Source organism: Rissa tridactyla, chromosome 5 (assembly GCF_028500815.1).
Source record: "Rissa tridactyla isolate bRisTri1 chromosome 5, bRisTri1.patW.cur.20221130, whole genome shotgun sequence".
Taxonomy (NCBI): Eukaryota; Metazoa; Chordata; class Aves; order Charadriiformes; family Laridae; genus Rissa; species Rissa tridactyla.
In genome coordinates this window covers 50078523-50099646 of record NC_071470.1, presented here as the reverse complement: position 1 = coordinate 50099646, position 21124 = coordinate 50078523, and the positions used below count along the sequence as shown (strand labels likewise).

Below are 21124 nucleotides of genomic sequence, written 5' to 3'. Positions count from 1 at the left end.
GCATTTGTAATCAGATGCATTTTAAACTCTTGTGTTACAGTGTGGTAGTGTGTTGCAAATACAAAAGACTGTAAATTCACTGTGCAGCTCTGTATCTCTGGGGCTGCACTTGACTGAGGCTGAAACTTAACAATTTTTATGCCCATTGAACAATTTGTTGAAAAGGATAAAAAGCAAGGATAATATTCAGTTCAGTTTGAACTTTGCATTCCAGCCAGATAACAGTGCAAGATGCAAGTATGCTGTATGAATCCGTCTTACTTTGTATTGGCAATGGATAAAGGAACTAGTACAGTTTATTCTGCTTGAAGAAAAGGTATAATGAATAACTAAAGCTGACCTACTGTAGCAAGTATTTTCTCATTCCATTGAAATTTACCAAAAATTTGCCAAGGTTCTCATCTAGAGCCAGTGAGTGCTAACTATTCAGGATGTGGGAGGTGAGGTCTTTTTGTGCTAGGGTCTTTCTCAGTCTTTTCTGCTGATATTAGTCATCTCCCTAAAATTATTTCAAGTACATAATTGAAAATAAATATGTAATTGAACACTCTCACCCTTCCACCAATAATCCCCGTTGGTCTGTCTGTCCGAAGAGATAAGCACAAAAAGAAATAAGTGGAGGAAGAGTAACTGAGTAAGAGACATTGCTACGTATCTTGTACCCTGCCTATGATTTAGTCTCTCCTTTAAGGATGCCCTTGACCTATTGTGTTTCTTCATTCGTGTGGGAGGAAGCTGGGAGCTGGAGTACTCAACCACCTGTCTTTATTAGCGTCAGTGCTTCTTGACGTGAAAGGATTATTCTCTTGAAGAATAAATAGGTCAAAGAGTATTCTAGGCATGTTCTAATCTTTCCTAATCATTGAGGTGTCCATAGTTAATTGGTTTAAAGCTTTTATTGAGGTGGAGTCTCATGCATTGTAAAATCTGTATTTTGTATCACTTGCAAAGAATCTGCCAGAGAGAAAAATTTCTTTATCAACACAATATCCTTCCTAAGGAAGAGGACCTTTGGGCCAGTATAATGCATCCGATGTAGGTGTAAGAGCGCTGGGCTGGGATTTGAATGAAGTGAGTTCTTTTCTGTTTTGGGGGGTATGGACAAGTCAGCTGGGCTCTGTGATGGCTTTTGATAATTATTAGTGTTTGTAGCACAGCCTTAACTAAGAATCTTACTGAGTGTCAGGAAGCGCTGCTATGTTAACCCAGAGCTAGAAGATGTTCTCAGGCATGCCTGAGGGAGCTTAAAGTCTTGTTGTGCTGTTTGAGCAATATAAAGTATTTGGGAGTTTTGGTACGATGGTAATATGTCTCATGGAAAATAACAGTCCATGATTTTGAATGGGCCAATGGAAGTTGTTACTGCAGTGTAAGGTTAGGAAGATCTGAAAGTCTCTAAATTGGCTACATTTGCAGATGTAGGAGATGACTAGAAGCTTTGTTTTATGCTGACGTACTTCTGACCAGACCATTTGCCAATAAATATTGCCTATCAAAGTTAGGAAATTAAATGGGAAATTAATGAAAATCTGTCTTTCCCCATGATCTCAATTCTTGCTTAGAAAACATTAAAGAAACTTAGTTCAAAACCTGAGTTTTGACAGTGTCCTGTACAGATGGTGACTATTTACTCTGGCCTAAGTACTCTTGATATTAGAAAATTTCCTTTAGTAACAGTAGTGGGGCTTGATGGTGGAACTGGATGCCGTGATAAGCACGTACTCTAGTTTGGGCACGTTTTGGAGAGACTCCACCGCATCATTCAGAGTTATTAGGTGGGAGGTGGCAGTTTTTCCAGGTGGGATTGTCTTCTGGGGGGACGTGCTTGCTGGCAACTATTGACAGCAAGCAGAATTTGGGTAATTTTTCATATGTAAACAGTTAGGTTACACTGATTGTTGAGCCCACATAGTTGAGCAAAACAAAGCTTGAGCTTGTTTTGTATCCAGTATGCTGTGCTGCACTCTTTTTTTTCTCATGTATGCATGAAAGTATGCAATTACTAATAGCCTTACTCCTCACAGCATTCTCTAGAGGTCCATAATGGTTTAGAAGAGTGATGATCAGGTAGTACTTCTGCATGGGATGCATGCTAGTCATTTTATGGCTCAAAGTTGATTTATCCCAGCTGTATTGTAGCCATGTCATTGGTTTTAAAGGAAATCAGGCTTTAAAGCACAATAGATTTCATCCCATGGTTTCATAAATTTCACGAGCAACATTAAAAATTAATAAATTGTAATCTCAAAGAATTCTCAAGCTTCAGTAATTCAGAGATGCACAGAAATGCATATAGGTAATTATATAATAAAATTTTTTTATGCAAGTACAAAAGTTGGTGTAATTGCATAATCTTTCTTATCAGAAACACAGGCAGACATCTGCTCTTTAAGTCTTTGCGAATGTGACTTGACTAAATTTTGACATTTTTAATACTCCACATGGAACGCAGGTGCCTGACTTTAAATACTCACATTTGAAAATTATGACTTACGTTTATTGTTTGAATCCCAATACCAGTGAGTGTTCTGAGAACACCACGGTCAGATTTCTGAAGATGTACGGTTATTTAATCTCTGCTAGTAGAGTTAGGAATCAGTATAACTATAATCAAAAATATCTTAAATGACACAATTTTTTTGAGCTGCAAGTTCACAGAATGTTTAAAAAACAAAATATATTCCAAAATATGTTTGGTTACTGAAGTGTGACATGTTATTGGAAATGAGCACATGTTCTTTCTACTTTCTGGATTTTAAAGGGCAATATCAAACAGACTGCCAGTCCTTCAGGAGCTAATATGTAAGAATAAAACATTGACAAGAGTGGATTCTCAGCTTGAACTGTGTTTGAGGTTCTGGTTTTGCTTTGTTTATTTTAAGTTTTCCAAGTAGCCTAGGCAGCCTGAAAATGTGACTGTTAGGCCTGCCTGGTACCTTCTAGTAACTTTTGTCTTTCAACTTGCATCTTTTGTCTTAATGGTGGCAAGTTCTTCCCCTTCTCTTAATTAACATAAATATGCTGTAAAGTTGAAGTAAGAGAAAACAGGCAGTTTGTAGAAGTGGTTTAATCTTGTGCTACTGATTGCCTTGTAAAAAAACCGCATGGATTGGAGGACAATATGGAGGGGACAGGAGACTTGCAAGTGTTGGAATAAACTGTAAATACAATCTTTATTTAGAGAAACACAAAAATATACTTGTGTGCACTCTGCCCAGTGCAAATAAGATCTCTTGCCACAGCCTGTATTGAGAGCAGGCTTGTGGAGGTTAATGTTTAATAGGTTCTTAGCTAGAGCTGCTTGCTGTGTTCTCACATTATGGATCTCCTGTTCCCTTGGAAGCATTATTTTGTGTAAACTAAATGCATTTTTTTACTGAAGTACATCAGTCTACATGTGCTGTTACAGAATCTGTGACGGAGCAGTTAATAGTGTTCTGTCAAAGGTTTTTCTGCTTTTAGTTCATACACTTCTGTTCTCATTTTTCATCTCCATTCAAAATAATGAAAGCAATTATTGTAGTGCGTGGTTCCTGCAATCGCTAGATGTTGCATGCTCATCTTAATAGTATCCAGTCAGCGACAAGCTGGTCCTACGCTAACTGCAGGAATGTTAATTTCTAACCTTTGCTAGCTAGTGACAGAAGAATCTGATTTAACACACCTACATGACTCACTTGAGTCATTTGTCTGCAATGACTTGTACTTAAAATTAGAGGTATACTTATAACGAAGACACAATGCCACGAAAATGGGAGGTGGAAAAGACCTATGAGATCACCTGGAAGATCCGGTTAGAGTACAGAACGTATTTTCTGATTCTTTTTCTGGTTCAGTGGTGAAAGCTCCAAAAATGGGAAGTTTATAACCCCTTTTTTCTGGATTGTTACATGGTCTTGTGGAATTTCTAGTGGAGTCTCAGCTTATCTATATTACCCAGTGTTGATTTGGAGGGCCATAAAAAAACGTACTAGCTGAGCTTGGGCACGTGTAGCGCCAGTTTATTGGTATGCTTGAAAGTGCTGCTCCCCCCCTCTTCAAAATCCCTAAGGCCTGAACCTGTTTTTTTTACAGAGTTCATAAACAGCATTCTTTATTGCTGAGAAGAAAAAGTGATTGAAGGGTGGGCAGCTGGAGTGAACCTTTGCAGTCATCATTTCAGTTTTTCAGGTTCCTTTGTTAATGACTTGGCCGTGTGGTGTTGCAGGGCAGGAGAAATACAGAGGTAAAACTTATTTTCCTTGAAGGATCTGTCTGCACTTTATGGGATATAGTACAGTTCAGGCCAGTGCCAACAGTGTCTTTTAGGCAGCAGATTCTTTCATTACTGTGTAATTCATTGTCATGCTGTGACCAGGAGGATTACCATACATGGAGAAAGACAGGTTTCTCAGCAGCTTGTTTGAGACTTTCCAACCTACTTACATGGACTTCAGTGGAGCAGCTATGAATTTTGGCACAGCTTCACACTTTTCTAACGCAGAAATCCTTTGGCAAACACATACTTGTTTACACCTCAAACAGTTAGCCAACAAGAAGGATGGAGGAATGTGATGGGTGCTATACTGCCTTACCTCTGTTCCTTGGCTTTTGATGGTCTCATTAACATTTGCCCTTTAACAGCATAGCTGCTATTTACAGAGCATTTGCTTTAAGATGCCTTCACTGGAGGTGGCATATTTATTTTAAGAATATATTGAAATATCAAATGATGCCCATTGTAACTACCATAATTTTTATTGCTCTCACTATTGTTCTCAACGGGCAGCTGGATACAGACATGAGCAGAAAGGCTGCCCTGTGGGAAACTGAAAACAGAAGTCATCACCCTAGTCAGCCTCCTAAGTTCATTCCCACATCTCTCCTCTGATTGTGATCACCTCACCATATTTGTGCTTCTTACTCTTGATACATCTTCTGTTCAAGTTAGGAGAGTCCAAAGAAACCAAGTCATTGTTGTTTAGTTATTTCCAGAGGAACAGTTTTTCTGTAGACAGGTTAAAACTCTAAGACTTGGATACAAATACTTATGTTATCTTTGCTGTCTGTGGGGATGCTCTGACTATTCAGGGTATTATGTTATATTCAGGATAGCAACTGAGGCTTGGTTTGTATGTTTCTCAAGAGGCCATAAGCTTTGCTGCTGCACAGAGGTACTCTGACTATGGGCTCGATACGTCCATGCAAGGAGTTCGTACAGACCAACTGTTCAGCAGTAATTGCTTGACCTGTAGTGTTGTTTCCACCTATGCATGCCTGAAAGAGGATTAAGCTGATTCTTGATGCTTAGAGTGTCCCGTTGCCTTTGTTGGAGTCTGTGACAGAATTCCTGATTGGTGCAAGGTGTCTGCTTATGAAAGCAACTTTGGGACTCATTACCAAAGCATCACTTGGTAATTTGAGATAGCAGAATGCCTGGTAGCTCATCGATCTCATCAGCATCTCTACTGTGCTTGATACTGCTTAAAAATACTGAAGAATAGCTTCAGCTTAAAAAGCTGAAGAATAGCCACCAGTATGGAGCAAAGGCCATAAGAAATACTCAATTAGTTGCTGTGGCCAAGCAATGGTAGATCCATCTTTCCAGTCTCCATATGTGTAACAGAAATGTAAGGGAAAAGAAGGTAAATGATGTTTACAGTCTACTAACTGATTTTACCTATGAGGCTGGTTTGTCCCTGCTTTGTACTTGATGGTGATGTTCACACATTGCATAGACTCAATCCCAGAGCATGAGAGAAAACACGGCCAGCCTGATGTGTTAGTGCATTGCCTGGGAGTTGTTAAGAAGGGGGAGTTTGAGGTCCTTGGAGTTAAAAAATGAATTTGTGAGCGACTTTGCAAGAGTATGTGGAACCAGGCTTATACGTGGGGCAGATTTAGGTTACCAGCAGTTCATATGCTGAAGTAATTACATAAATTTTATAGGGAAACTGAAAAAAAAAAACAACCCAAACCCAACAAAAACGAAGTCTAGCATCTTTTTCAGTGCATTAAGACCATCTGTGACAAAAAGACACTATGTGCCAAACCATTAGCTGATGGAAATCTGAAGGAAGGAGTGCAAGAGAGGATTATTTCATATTGTTCTGGAAAACATACACATAAGGAATTTGGTATTACCTCAAGAAGGAGGAGGTATTTTTCTTATTATGTAATTTTTCCTGTATATTACTTCAAAACTAGGCCATCTATCTCCCTGATGTGAAGGCACACATACTTGTTTTGCTTTTGAACTTTTTTTTTTTTCAGTCCATCAAGGAGTCCTCAACATACCTTTCGCTGAGATTCCTCATTGGTGGGTACAGTTGACAAATCAGAGTCTTAAATATTTCATTTCAATTTGCAGTGCTGCGCTGTGCACTCAGCTGTGGGCCGCTATTCTCTGCCGCATCTGGAGACCCCTAACTTGCGAGGTCACGCACTTTCCTCTCCACTTGGAGAAAGTTCTTTCCACCCTGATTCAGAACATTGCCCATGCTAGGTTTCCTTTTGCTGACAGATGCCACGAGGCAGTCGGCAGTCTCTGGGAGCTTGTTGTATCTTCTGGCTTGGTGCCCATATGTCTTGTCGCTTTTTGGCCTCCATCCCATGCCTGCTGCACGCTTGCAGCATTTTGATGAAGCTGCATGTAGAGCTGCACAGGGTAGGAGGCTGAAGGGATTCCCTTAGGCAAACGTGCCTGGCCTTCTGCAAAAAAGGGGCCTTAAGTGTTGCTGGTTCACTTCAACGACCTCCTGTTGTGTACCATGGAGAATCCCAGGTTTGAAGATAATCTTACTATTGGGTTGATTTCTTGAATTTCAATGTTTTTAGGACAGGATAGCTTTGGGGTTCAAATTGCACCTTTCTGGAGTGTATAGGTTTTGTATTTAGGCTTCAGGGAGAATTTGGAATTTGTTCACGGAATCTGCCCTAGCAGAAGTGTCTCCAGTGTTACTTTTTCCCTGTTCATCCAGACCTTACTCGAGCACAGGAGTGTCAGTTATTTTTGGTAAAGCCCTTAATCGACAGCTTTGATATTTGGAATTGCGAGTTGCACAGAGAAAACAGGCAAATTTTGTTTTCCTTAAGTATCAGTAATGTGAATGTTGTCCCAGATCATAATAAACGGCCAATTTGCTATCAGAGTATTTTGTATTGAATTTATTTTTCCTACATATCATGCAGTAATGTATTTACAGTAAAATATACTGGTGGCGAAATGATTCAATACGTTATATGATATATCTTAAGGAATAGAGCTAATGGGCAAAAAATGGAGTCAGTACTGAAGTCTTTTAGGGAGCTTATACTTGTCATTAAGTCTAGCCTTCTTAGTCACATACGGACTGTTCAAACCCAGATAGTGATTGCCTAAATAAGTGAGTATGGAAACACATGTAGCATGGATAAACACTGGGAAATGAAGACACAGTGAACATATGCATAGCGCTTCTCACTTCCTATGCCTTTCTAAATTAGGGGATTCACTGAGTAGGCTGATTTGACTTAGTGTTTGAGAAGCGAGTCTGGGAAGAAAATAAATTTAACCAAACATTTTCCAGTTAATGCAGCTGGAGGCTGGGGTAACAGTATGTGGTGCACAGGGTAGGTACCGCTACAGCCATGGTCATTGATGCCTTAAATTTATTGCAGGGATTTGAATTATGTAGCCAAAGTATGCAGATTCTGGGATGCCCCATTTCTGTAGACTTGTTTAAAGATGAGGGTAGCTGATTCCTCTATGCATCTCCTTTTCATCTTGCTGGTACAAAGAACAGTGAGTAGCAAGCTCAAATACATCTGCTGAGACATAATTTAAACAGCTCTGATAAGCCACAGGTGCTGTCTCCTAGAGTGGTTTCATGTGGCCTTAGACCAGAATCCACTATATTGTACAGAGTTCTTTTTATTCAGACTCTTATCGGCAGCATTTCTAAAGTTTTAAGGAATTTGCTCTAGTTAGAGAAGTAACTGGGGAAAACTGTTATCTCAGTGAATCTCAGCCTATATTCAGAATCCCATCTACTAGCTTTAATAAGTAAAATAAGTGTCTACAGCTCTTCATTTAGATTAATTCTGTGGATCTGGTGCAGTTAGAGACTGAGTTTATTGTCATTTGGATATCTGCAGCACCCTTAGTAATTAACTTGTTACAGCATTAATTTCAAATTTCACTGAAGACAGACAAAATTCGGTACAGCAGTTACAAACAAGAAAATGGTCCTAAATCTGGCACAGGCACTTCCTATGCAATTGGAAGTCCATGAGCTTTGACCGGTCTGTAACAAGAGACATGACTTTAACTTTGAGAAATTTTACTGAAACAAAATTATGGATTCACAGCCAGTGACAAGTGAACTAACTCTGGAGCTAGAAATGCGGTATCTGCATAGCTGTGCTTGAATTTTGTAGGCTTTCTGAGGGCATTTGCTAGTTCCCTACCTCTGTAATCATGCAGTGTTAACAAAGTTTTTAAGTGTCTGATTACTTTTAAGCATTTAAGCATTTATGCTGTTTGCAGTGGCTTCTGTCAAGTATGGAGGCTATGGTGATGTGGTTTAAAGGAAGATAATACTCAGCTCTGTGAATCCAAAGGGTCTTGTCCTCATTAAGGTATGGGAAGTTGCATAAAACATCAGAACTTGGTCAAAACTTTAAAGCTTCACACACTTTAGGATTGCATCAAATTTATTACTTTGATATCTGAGTGGGGCGGAGTACAGAGGAGGTGTTTTAGTGATCTAATGCCTAAAAATACAAGTAGAGTAAGAGAAATCCAAATTTGGCAGTGGCAGCTGCACAGATTGTAAGGATGACTGCATTCATCATGACTTTATGATTTCGGGGTGGCAGTTAATCAAAGAAGGATTTGGGGCTTGGTTCTGAGTAAGGAAGAGAGCTAATAACTGAATTTTGCAAGTATGTGTTACTGTTTATGTTATTTGTGCTGACACTCTGCTAAACCTTGCAAGAATTATAGACCTACTGATCTTTGTCTCCTAGTGTCAGTAATTTAGGATGATGAAGCATTTTTACTTTGAGCAGAACTTGTCAGCTGTAATATGACTACATGGCTTTAAAATCAATACTGAAGGTGGTAGGTGAAGTGACAGATCAAGGTGTTTTTTAATTACTTTTTTTTACATTTTATTACTTCCTGAACTGAATCTATGCTTCAGCAAGTATTGGAGCACAAGCCCATTTTTAGCACTTACAGCAGTCTTACTAAAGACGACTCTTTTCTTGCTTTAAGTTCAGTCCAGACTTAAGGACTTAGAATCATAGAATAGTATGGGCTGGAAGGGACCTGAAAAGGTCATCCAGTCCAACCACCCTGCAATGAGCAGGAACATCTTCAACTAGATCAGGTTGCTCAGAGCCCCATCCAACCTGACCTGGAACGTTTCCAGGGATGGGGTATCTACCACCTCTGCGCAACCCATTCCAGTGTTTCACCACCTTTATTGTAAAGAATTTATTCCTACATGTAGTCTGAATGTACCCTCTTTTAGTTTAAAACCATTACCCATTGTCCTATCGCAACAGGCGCTGCCAAAAAGTCTGTCCTCATCTTTCTTATAAGCTCCCTTTAAATATCCAAAGGCTGCACTAAGGTCTCCCCGGAGCCTTCTCTTCTCCAGGCTGAACAATCCCAGCTCTCTCAGCCTGTCCTCATAGGAGAGGTGTTCCATCCCTCTGATCATTTTTGTGGCCCTCCTCTGGACCCACTCCAACAGGTCCATGTCTTTCCTGTGCTGAGGGCTCCAGAGCTGGATGCACTACTCCAGGTGGGGTCTCACCAGAGAGGAGCAGAGGGGCAGCATCACCTCCTTCGACCTGCTGGCCATGCTTCTTTTGATGCAGCCCAGGACATGGTGGCTTTCTGGGCTGTGAGCACACATTACCAGCTTCTGTCCAGCTTTTCATCCACCAGTACTCCCAAGTCCTTCTTGGCAGGGCTGCTCTCAATCCCTTCATTCCCCAGCCTGTATCGATACCGGGAGTTGCCCTAACCCAGGTGTAGGAACCATCACTTGGCCTTGCTGAACCTTATGAGGTTCACTTCTCACGGGCTCACTTCTCGAGCTTGTCCAGGTCCCTCTGGATGGCATCCTGTTCCTCAGGCATGTCTCAGCTTGGTGTCCTCTGCAAACTCACTGAGGGTGCACTTGATCTCACTATGTCATTGATGAAGTTATTAAACAGTGCTGGTCCCAATACAGACCCCTAAGGGATACCACTTGTCACTGTTCTCCATCTGGACATTGAGCCATTGACCACTACCCTCTGGATGCCACCATCCAGCCAATTTCTTATCCACTGAACAGTCCATCCATCAAATCCATCTCTCCAATTTAGAGAGAAGAATGTTGTGGGAGACTGGGTCAAAGGCCTTACAGACGTCCAGATAGACGACATCCATAACTCTTCCTTTGCCTTAAGCTCTACTATTATGGAAAAAAATGCCAGCATAGTTCAGGTATATTTAGATTATGTTGTTCCCCAGCCTCTGACATCTTTGTCCCTACTAGTGTAGTACACATAGCATTCAAAGCACAACTTTGGCACTTGCTTCCTCCCACACAGAAATTCTGTGCCATGGGGTTAATGAATCAGGCCCTCCTTTGGAGCATAGGAATAGAAAGTGAGAGAATATTATAAGAAGTGTGAGGGGAATGTAACTGAAAACTCTCACTGCAGAATTATCCCTGCTTTCAAAAGCCCCTTGGGATATATGGTTCTCACAGCTGCAGGAGATTCATCCCATCCAGATTCACCCCATAAGTCCCTGACCACAATAAAATAGTGGTGAATCTGGTGTTGTATGAGAGCTGGCTGCACTATGAAGCTTTGGAGAACAAAGCAAGTGCAGCATATTTGGTCTATTCACTGAATGACTTGAAGAGCTTTGCTGTCTCAGCAGGAATTTCCACCTGATTCTCTGGAACAACTTAGGACAACCTAAACCCTCCAACAAAAGTTTGCATCTCCAAGCAAAGCCTGATATAATTTTCTGTCATTGTCGTTACTGTTAAGTAACCCTGGTAGAGAACTTACAGGTGATTAGAAATCCCATTGAAATAGTTGGTGTTTTAAATGGAGTGAATGTAATATATTTGTTTGAAGAGGTATCGGTGGCCAAATACCAAGCCTGGATAACTTCAGTAGGTGGCACATTCCCCCTGGTGATTTGACTGGACAGAAGTGATTGAATGAGGTAGGTTAGCAGTCAGGCAAGAGGTACATCTGGGTGGATAATGGTTTCCCTTTCTCAGTTGTTCATGAAGGAGAGGTAATGCTGATGAATGGATAGATTGACATAAGGTTTGTGTTGATAGCTAGCTATGTTGTCGTAACCGACTTAAGACTAGAGTGAGAAAGAAAATTAAAACATTCTAGATTTCCCTGCATCACTCAGCCATGCCTAGGTTTTTGCAAAGAAATGTGTCTTTTTCTATTCTGTAGGATATTTGTACTGATATACATAAATTGTAAACAGAAAGAGCCCTAGACTGATAAAATATGACAACCACCAAACCATTTGTTTTTTAAGGAAGTTTTTGAGTGAGGTTGCTCTCTTGTCTGGAAGAGTACAATGTTCATGCAGTATTAAATAAAAGCACGTGCTGTATTTGTTCTATATACCTCCTGATTTTTTGATGATAACCTTTTGGAAACTTCTTTATCATCCTTTCAATTACAACATTTAAATATAAACTCATGGCTAGCTTCATCCAAAAGTTCTGCATTTAGACTGCATCATTATTTACTCAAATTGGTATAAATTTACCTAATTATTTATGTGTTCGTGCATAGCTTGGGATATTGAAAGTTTTTCTTTTTCCTCCTTGAGAAGAGGAGTGAAGTACTCAGAAAAGCAGGATGACCTGTGCTAAGGATCCATATCTTTACTCCATGTCAATGCATATGTGCAGAGCTCTCCAGACTCATATTGGTGTGGAGCAGTCCCTGTTCTTCAAGAACAGAAAGACTAGAGTCATCATACCACATCAGATCTTTAGATTATATGGCATGTTGATCTTTGATCTTTGAACCCAGGTACTTCTGACACCTCGCAGGGAGATGAAACATCCCTATGATGCACCCAGTCAGTTAAGAAGAATCATGACAGTGGTATGTGTGGAATGATGCCACCTTGACTGGTCAGGCTGTGCCTCTAGGGGAAAGGTTTTCTTGCACTTTCTTCAGCACCCATCATGACATATGTTTATACTGGTCATTAAACTGGCTAGTCTCTATTAAAACTGCAAACACAGTTCCTTGCACCTGAACTTTCTTGAGATAGCAAAACTTGAAAGCCAAAATGCAGGATGTATGGTGTAATAATTCCTCGTAGTTGTCCTGTCTTTGGTGTTTTGATTATGATATATTGGCATGTCCCTTTGATCCTCAGTAGCATCTGATACTATTTTACTTGTATTTAGCTGAGAATTAAATTGTATTTTAAATTACAGAGTAGCAGACCATGCTTTCAGTGGCTACAGCCTGTAACTATATGTAACAGCCTACAACCTACCTTGTTCAGGCTGAACAAGTGCGTTGTCAAGTGCAGTTTGAGGTTAGGCTTCACCAGATAATAAACTTTTAGGAGATAAATATGAAATGATTTCCTCTTCAACCAAAACATTCTTGTTCTTTGGGGTTGTCTTGGATTTATTGGTGTCATCTTCCAAAGTGAAGCTTTTTATGTATTGACAGTGATTTATAGATTTCTCTTTGGCAGACCATATCAATTAGATTTTGCCTGGGACAAAATGCTCCTTCGATGCATGCCGCACCACATCAGGCATCTCAGCATGCAGCAGTTCATATGTTCAGTTCGTTTGCTGGATAGATGAGAATGTCAAAGGAGAAATTACAAAATCACAGAGGGATTGAGGTTGAAGGGACCTGTGAGGGTCATCTTGTCCAGCCCCCTTGCTCAAGCAGGATCACCTAGAGCCAGTTGCACAGGACCATGTCCAGACAGCTTTTGAGTATCTCCCCAGATGGAGACTCCACAATCTCCCTGGGCACCTTGTGCCAGTGCTCAGTCACCCTCACAGTGAAAAAGTGTTTCCTGATGTTCAGAGGGAACTTCCTGTGTTTCAGTTTGTGCTCATGTCCTCCTGTCCTGTCACTGGGCACCACTGAAAAGAGCCTGGATCCATCCTCTTTGTACCCTCCCTTCAGGTATTTGTACACTTTGATTAAATACCTCTTGAGCCTTCTCTCCTCTAGGCTGCACAGTCCCAGCTCTCTCAGCCTTTCCTGAGAGGAGAGATGTTCCAGTCCCTTCATCATCTTCATGGCCCTTCTTTGGACTCTCTCCAGTATGTCCATGTCTCTCTTCTACAACATTAGGGAGACCAGAACTGGTCCCAGCACTCCAGGTGTTGCCTCACCAGTGCTGAGTAGAGGGGAAAGGTCACCTCCCTCGACCTGCTGGCAACACTTTTCCTAATGCAGCACAGGCCACCAATGGCCTTCTTTGTGGCAAGGGCACATTGGTGGCTCATGGTCAACTTGTTGTCCACCAGGACTCACAGGTCCTTCTCTGACAAGCTGCTTTCCAGCTGGGTGGCCCCCAGCATGTACTGGCTGTTTCTCCCCAGGTGCAGGAGTTTGCACTTCCCCATGTTGAACTGCGTGAGGTTCTTGTCAGACCATTTCTCCACCTTGTCAAGGTCCCTCTGGATGACAGCATGATCCCTTTGACATATCAGTCACTCCTTGCAATTTTGTGTCATTCGCAAACTTGCTGATGGTACACTCTGCCCCATCATCCAGATCATTAAGGCTAGTTACTTGCCTCCAAGTGACCAAGCAGATAATTAACGGTCAGGTTAATATTTGCTTGATGATACAGTGTTAAATATGAAGGGGGGAAAAAACCCAAAAACCTAAAAGGATAATAAACCAAATGTGAAGGGCTATGAGCTAAAACGCAAAGCATGATACTGTTTCCAAAAGTCGTCTTCAGAGAAGCAAAACAGCTGCTGTACAAGATGGTATTTTGATGAATAGGCAGTTGCTTTCTTTTCTGTTTTTTAATTTTTAAGAACACAATAAGCTGTAAAAAATTCCTTGCAGTTAAGGATGGTTCTTACCTGGAGAATAGGGGGATTCTTCCACTCACAACCTTTATAAACCTCACTTGACTCTTTCTTTGTCATTCGGTGGGTTGCCTGCTCCGGAGGCAAAATGCAAACAAAGGTGTGCTGCACAGGTAACTACAAACCTCCTGCAATACTTGGAACAGAATGTAATAAAATACAGCCTATAGAAATATGTTACAATGTGCAAGAAATTTCTAACGGGCTTTTTTTTTATTTCCTTTTAAACTAATGCTTGAACTTCTTACAGATTTTGTGTGTGCCTTTGTAATAGACCTCCCAGGGGTTTCAGTGGCTATCCTCCATGTCCCCCAAAGGGTAAGGTTGCACTTTAGGCACAAAATGCACAAAAACGGGTGCACTGGAGAAAATTAGAATATCCTCTATAAAGTGTTTGGGTTTTTTTTTCTCTTTTCTATCATTTAACAACTAAATACACTTGCCTACCAGTATCGTCTTGATAATGAAGAACTTATAGCATTGCTGTTTTGCCAGGTATTTTCTTCATTTTGTAAAGTATTGTTCTCTCAAACTTCATTGCATGAAACATATGTGCGTGCATGAACAAAGAAGCCTGCCAAAAAATTTTCTCTTCAGAGCTCTGCCACCCAAAAAGCATTTAAGGTGTCTCTGTCTATATTTCTTTAACCTGCTTTGTGAGGAATTCAAATTAAAGAAGTCTTCGTCTACCCATGGGCATGTCTTCATCTCAGTGGCACTCCAGTGAAGGGCTGCTGTTACAACAGTTGTGCGGGTGGCTTTTTCACAGGGTCACTAAAAACTGTAGAATGAGATGGTGAATATTGTTCCTTCCTATTGTTAATAAGGATTAAAGATATCACTTAAATGGAAAAGTTTATTTAACTTTTAAAACATGTGAGTTCAAGGGATACTTTTTTCTACATGCATTTTTACACTTGTGCAACTGAAAAAAGTTTTGCACAGAAAGAAAATAAATGTAAGTTTAATTCAGATATAAGTTGGCATTACTTTTAGGCTATATTGCTAAAGAAATAACTACCATACTATGATATTGTATTCCAAAGATATCAACAGACTAGCTTGTAGATCATCTTGAACAGAGGATGGAGAACACTAGTTCCTTCCACTTCTTAGTGATTTTGAAGTGCCCTAAAAATGCAATGATAATCCTAAATTTGAATCTGATCTTTCAAAGAGAATTTTCCTGTAGAACTTGTTTGTGATTGGCATGCCTTTTGTTGGAAGTATCTGCATCCAAGTGATCTTTTACTGCCAGAAAATGAGAAGAATTGAAGATTGTACCAAAACATTTTTTTTTTTCCCCTTTTAGGGCACCAGAGTAGTAAATAGGGTGGGGTTTTTTTATGGAATTTCTCAGTATAAGGAGCTTCTGTAAATCAGTGTGAAGTTCATGAATGATTTGTGCAGAGGGAATCTGATACATGCTGCTTGGCAGATGTTGCCCTAGCATTTCTTGTTGGGTAAGGCAGATTCTACAAGTGCAGTACCTGGTAGCAAAATTATTTAGCTTTGTTAATTGTGTTTTTAAAATCAGGATGCATGCAGTATGGTGGAGTGGGAAGGCAGGGTTCCTGATGCTTTCCAGGCTTCAGTCGCTGCTGTCATATGTGGTATATCATAGAAGTTGCCCATTTTGCTTACGCTCGCATGTGCTTCTGTAAAGTACTAATAGGACAGTGTAGGAACTGTTGTAGTTTAGAGTTTTGTGCATGTGTATAGTCACCATTTCCTGTTACTCTGGTGGAGAGCTTTTCTGGCATGCATGGCATCAGCTTTAGCAGGTGGTGGTGAAATAGCATGAAAAGACCACAGTGAGAGACATACCTGAGGTATGACAGACAATGGTCACTTCCAGCTGCAGGAAAGCTAAATGAGTGACTGTTAAGTTTTCAGTGGGGAAGAAAGGCTTAACAGCCATTCCAGCAGAATTCAGTGAGTTGGTGCCTCCGGATCCCAGGCCATGCAGCCTCCTATTGTGCTTCCCTCCTATAATGCTGCCGATGTGAAGCTCCCTGCCTCCCCTTCTCCCCGCACACGTGGTCTTCTCCTTTTAAATCACAGCACTGCTGCTGTTTTGTAGCAGCTGAGAGATACAGCCTGGTGTCCATGTGCTGTGTGCCCACTTCCCGTGGTGTCAGCAGTCAGCGATCGCCGCAGGTGATGGACTAACAGAGTGTTGCTGGAAGCCAGCGCTTGTCCAAAGGTGAGGTCTTGACTCCGGGCAAAATGCCCATTGACGTCAGTGAAGGCAGGATCTCGCCGAGAGCATGTGGTCCAGAGGCTGAAACCGGGAAGCTCTCTCAACGCATCTCTCTGGTTTCCCTTTGCCTCTGATATACATATTATTTTTCAGTTTATTCTCTTCAGTAAGAAGCAGCTTTCTGTCCCATGAAACTTTTCTACACGCACAAAGCATTAGAGAATGACTGTGAGTGAAACAAAGTATTATGAAACAGAGGTGAAACCAAGAATTTTACAAAAAATCTTAGGGTAAGCCAGGGATGAAAAGGGTTCAGGAGTGATCCAGAAAGTCTGACTTACTGTCCAGCAGATTTACAGAAACTATAGCAGGCAGCAGAATTAATAAATAAGTGGATAATTAGCGTCGTCATGAGGCACCAGCATTACTTGTTCAGAGAAAAAATTGTCACAAAGGAGCCAGTGAGTAAGTGGATAGGTATAGTCAATGTAGTGCATTTGAAGTTTCAGAAGGTTTTGATATTATCAAAGGTTTTTAAAGAACCAAAGATGTCTTGTGATTAGAAGGAAAGACTTTTTATGGATTAATAATTAGAAAGCAATAAAAATATATGGTTGGTTTATCAGTGGAGAGAGATTGCCTGTGAAGTCCCTCAAGGATCTTTGTTGGAATCTGTGCTATTCAACCTCTTCATTAATGACCCAGAAAGACACTGAATGTACTGATAATAGAAAATTATTCAAGGTAGGAAAAAACTAAAAGCTGCATCCTAATTTACCTGTACTGGGGGAAAAAATGGTTAGTTGAATTTCTGTTACTATATGCTAACTACTGTCCACAAAAGCCCACAAATTATATAAACGTGTATACTGATGAGCTCCAAATTAGCTATTGTTTTCAGAAAAGCGATCTTGGTACTGCAGAAACATCACAAAGCTATCAGCTCAGTAAGCAATGATGAAAGCAAATAAAAGATTGGATTTTGATAAGAAGCCACTACTAAATTTATCTACATATATAATGCTGCCTGCAGTTCTGGCTACATTTCAAAAAGGACCTAGTAGAAGGTGAAGAGGTGTAGAGAAAAGCAGCAAAAAGGATCAAATGCATCAGAATGACTTCTGTAAAATGAGAGACTATATAAACTGTGATTTTTCTGTCTGATTAGAGACTACTACTGGAGTAGTATAAAGTCAAAAATGGTATGGGGAAAGTGGGTAAGGAAAAATTATTTGCAAATTCTCATAATTCAAAAACAAGATAAAGATTATCTGTCACCATATCTAAAATAGAAGTACTCTTTTTTTTCCTGATTTTACAATGTGTAACAATGTTGTGAAACTCCTAGTCATAGGGCCTTGCAAAGGCTAAAGATAGAGGCACAAGAGAAAACCAAAGGTAATCACAAAGGTTAGGTTTAATGTTTACTGTTAAACACAGTGAACCAGGTGCAACCTCCAAGTCAAAAAAAGCCCTAAACCACAGAGTGCCAAAAGCTGGGGCAGTGCATGAGGGGGGGAACCTCTGAACTTGCTCTCCTTCTCCCCTAAGCATCCTTTATCTGCCGCTGATGCTGGACCACCCGTCTGACGCAGCACTGGCTCTTGTTATGTTCTGTACGCTTCTGCTGAAGGGTCAGAGCAAGAGCTCTGTCCATCCTGTAGATGGGCTTGGTGATGCTTGGAAACTTTTTCTTGGATTTAGGGAACTAGCTTCCAAATCTGTGTCCTGGATGCCCCGGCAAAGAACACCAATCCAGGACCTTCACGGCCCGAGAAATTTCTTTCCAGGGCACCTGTTGACATCAATTGTCAGTAAAAAGGATGGGAGAGGGGTTGAGAAGAGGTGTATAATTGCTTTTACCATCTTTTTCTCCATTTGCATCAAGAAGCAAATTCAATGGGAAGTTTTTAGTCTGTCTTCTGTGATACGGAAAATAACTTACTTTGTTTTACTTACCTTCCTTTTTTTAAATTTCACTCTTGCCCCTGTTCTTTCAATCGACACGCCTTTATTTTTCTTTAAATAGTCTTTATCAAGCAGAATGTTTGATTTATATGTATTTTGTATTATTATTTTGCACTTTGTCATATTCTTTGCTGTTTGTACACTGGTACAGAATGTCTTTCTGTTACAGATTATCTGAAAGGGCTGCTCTGCCCTTTCTTCCTTTCATGTTTCATTTTTCTCTCTCTGCTTCTGTAGATGACAAAGTCCACAATGGAAGGATCCAGCCAAACGTGCCTAGTGCCACAACCAGGCCTGTCAGATGGAATACCTCAGCTCAGCCTCCGATTAACAGACGGTGGTTCGTGTTGGAAGGAGATGGATTTAACAGATGAAATCTCCTTCATTAACAGTGATGCATTTTTCTCCAGGTTAGTGCTCCTTCTTTGTCTTTGGTTTTTTGTTTGTTCCATACCTGCAGCTCTAGCTCTGAGCATTTTGAACACTCTTTTTTTTCCATTGATGCTTACAAAGTCAGTATCCCTGTTGAATTAATGTGCGTATCCCTGTTGAATCCACACATTCCAAAAGGTTCCTTACAAAGCCAGCTGTATGCTTTAGTTTGCCTTTCCAATATAAATTTTCAAGCATATGAAGGTGACCTGCTTGGTGAAGGAGTGCAGAATGGACAGGACTGATCTAAGTTCAGGCACTAGAAATTACACCGAGTACAAGATGCAATCGAAATGTAAAGTGTCTTCTCTGAGTATTTAAGAGTACTTGATCTGCCCAGTTTAAGTCTTAGCAGATGGCTGACTTTATTCCCATTCTTAATCCAAAAAGGAAGGGGCTTTTGAGGGGTTTTATCTTTCTGGCAGGAATGATGATAGTACTAGTGTTGTTCAGACAAGACAGAGAATAAAAGACCATCTGTAGAGTATCTATAAGAGTATCTATCCGAATTTATTTATAAGAGTCTAGAGCATCTATTTATCTATAAGATGTCTAAAGCATCTATGAGAGTATCTATCTAAAAAGAGTATCTGGAGTTCTGATGGCTGGCACTTTGTCAATGAGGTGAACAGGTAATAGGGCCATTTGCTTTCTTGTAAAGTCCTTCCCTGAACATCAGACTGAACCAGTATCTTTTCATTGTTCTTAGGATATTGAATTGAGTCTGTCATTCCCTTTCTTCTTGTGTCTAGTGCAGCACATGAAGGATTCAGGTTACTGTGGGAAATTGCTGTATGCTGCTGAAATATGGGGTTGGCCTAATGTGGGAAATAGTGCTATTTACATGTCATGAAACATGACCCCGCAGTGTCTCTGCATACCAATGCAGAACACAAAGCAGAGGCAGTGCTGCCAGGCACGTAACTGAGTGACTTCACTGTGTAAGCAGGAGACGGCTGCTATTCTCAGCACTAGCACAGACAGACAAACAGCACTCAGCTTATGAGATGAGTTAGCAAATTATGCACTAACACCAGATTTTGACTCATAATAATGGTGGGACAAGTTAGGAAATTATGCGCTAATACCAGATTTTGAATCCTAATGATGGTGGTGAGGCATAGATGTCAAATCCAGTTTCTAGCCCTTGCAGGCACATATGTTCTTCAGCTTTTAGCTGTGTCAGCTGTGTGGTTTACTGTCCCCAAGCCTTCCCCCAAAACTCCTGCAGCCACAAGACATCACGTTCTTCATTAATTTAGCTCCTTTTGACTGAGATGAGTTAGGAAACAATTACTGAAGCAGGTCAGCTGGCAAAACTGAGAAGGTAATACAGTTCTACCAGCTAGACAGGGCCAAGCAAGGTGAGGCTGGGTCAGAAGTTACGGCCTCTTGCATCGGTATGCTGGAGCGTGGCAGACAGTGTGCTCCTGCCTGTACTTCGTGTTGCAAGGTGTAAAGGGAAACCAAGTGCTCAGGAGTTGAAACAAAGTACTGCTGAGTCGCATATCTGGGAAGGTATGTGTGACTGGCATACTTCATGAGGTGCACACAAAAAAATATGATTCTTTTAGGAGAACGTTCCCCAGAAGACATAATTATTTGCTGTAGGAATTCATGCTTCCCTGTCAGTGTGCAATTCCTTAGAAGAGTACTGTTGAAGTATGGGACAGTTGTGACAATACTGGCACAGGACATTAAGCACCAAATGAGATGTGTTTGTAATTACAGAAGCCTAATCTCCATTCTCAGGCCTTGAGATGAAAGATGTCTGCATCTCTAATTTTATCTGGGAAATTAATAAGCTGTAGAAATGAATTCTCTTGTAATCCCATTTTGTTCTAGAATGCCCTAGTTTTCTATCCTGTATCACACTTCTGTACATATTTACCTAATTGAGTTGAGTATCAGCACGGCTGTTAGCTTCCAGTACTTTTCCGTCAGTGATCTACTGGTGCTGCTGAAGGAAGAGTAGGTGCTACTTGCTGTTTTCTACCCAGGTCCGAGATGGCAGGTTGTTGGGCAGGATGGGATGGAGAGGAGGCCCTGGACCACCCCTAACAGGAAGAGGGGAGAGAGGTCTCTAGGAGACGTAACACACTTTGCGGGACAGCTGTCAGATTCTCTGGCATTAATGTCATGCTCTGATACATCAGGAGTGGTTTTAAACATGTGTTTGGCAGCCTTGTGTCACTCCTGTGTAATCTAAGCTCACAGTGAGGTATTACCTGGTATTATCTCAGTGCAAGGCTACATTAGAATTTTTCACCTTTTTCAGCAGAAGGACTCTGGCATCTGACCTAGACTATAAAGTGCTTTGCAAACACGCTGCTGTTCTTGTTGGGGGGATTGTGCCACAAGGTACTAACATTCTTAAATGTTATCATTAATTATATGTAATTATCAGATACGTTTTAGT

At 40.8% G+C, this 21124-nt stretch overlaps 1 protein-coding gene across 5 annotated transcripts in view; it reads left to right on the top strand.

The window, feature by feature from the left end:
- FAM13A (family with sequence similarity 13 member A) overlaps positions 1-21124 on the top strand; it is a 135298-nt gene that overhangs the window by 39332 nt on the left and 74842 nt on the right. For 4 of the 5 annotated variants that reach the window (XM_054202355.1, XM_054202354.1, XM_054202353.1 and 1 more), the window contains exon 6: positions 18511-18683. In XM_054202355.1, the coding sequence (XP_054058330.1) occupies positions 18511-18683 (173 nt within the window). Of the gene's footprint in view, positions 1-18089; positions 18116-18510; positions 18684-21124 lie in introns of those variants that run through there. The other variant, XM_054202356.1, reaches the window with a different exon arrangement.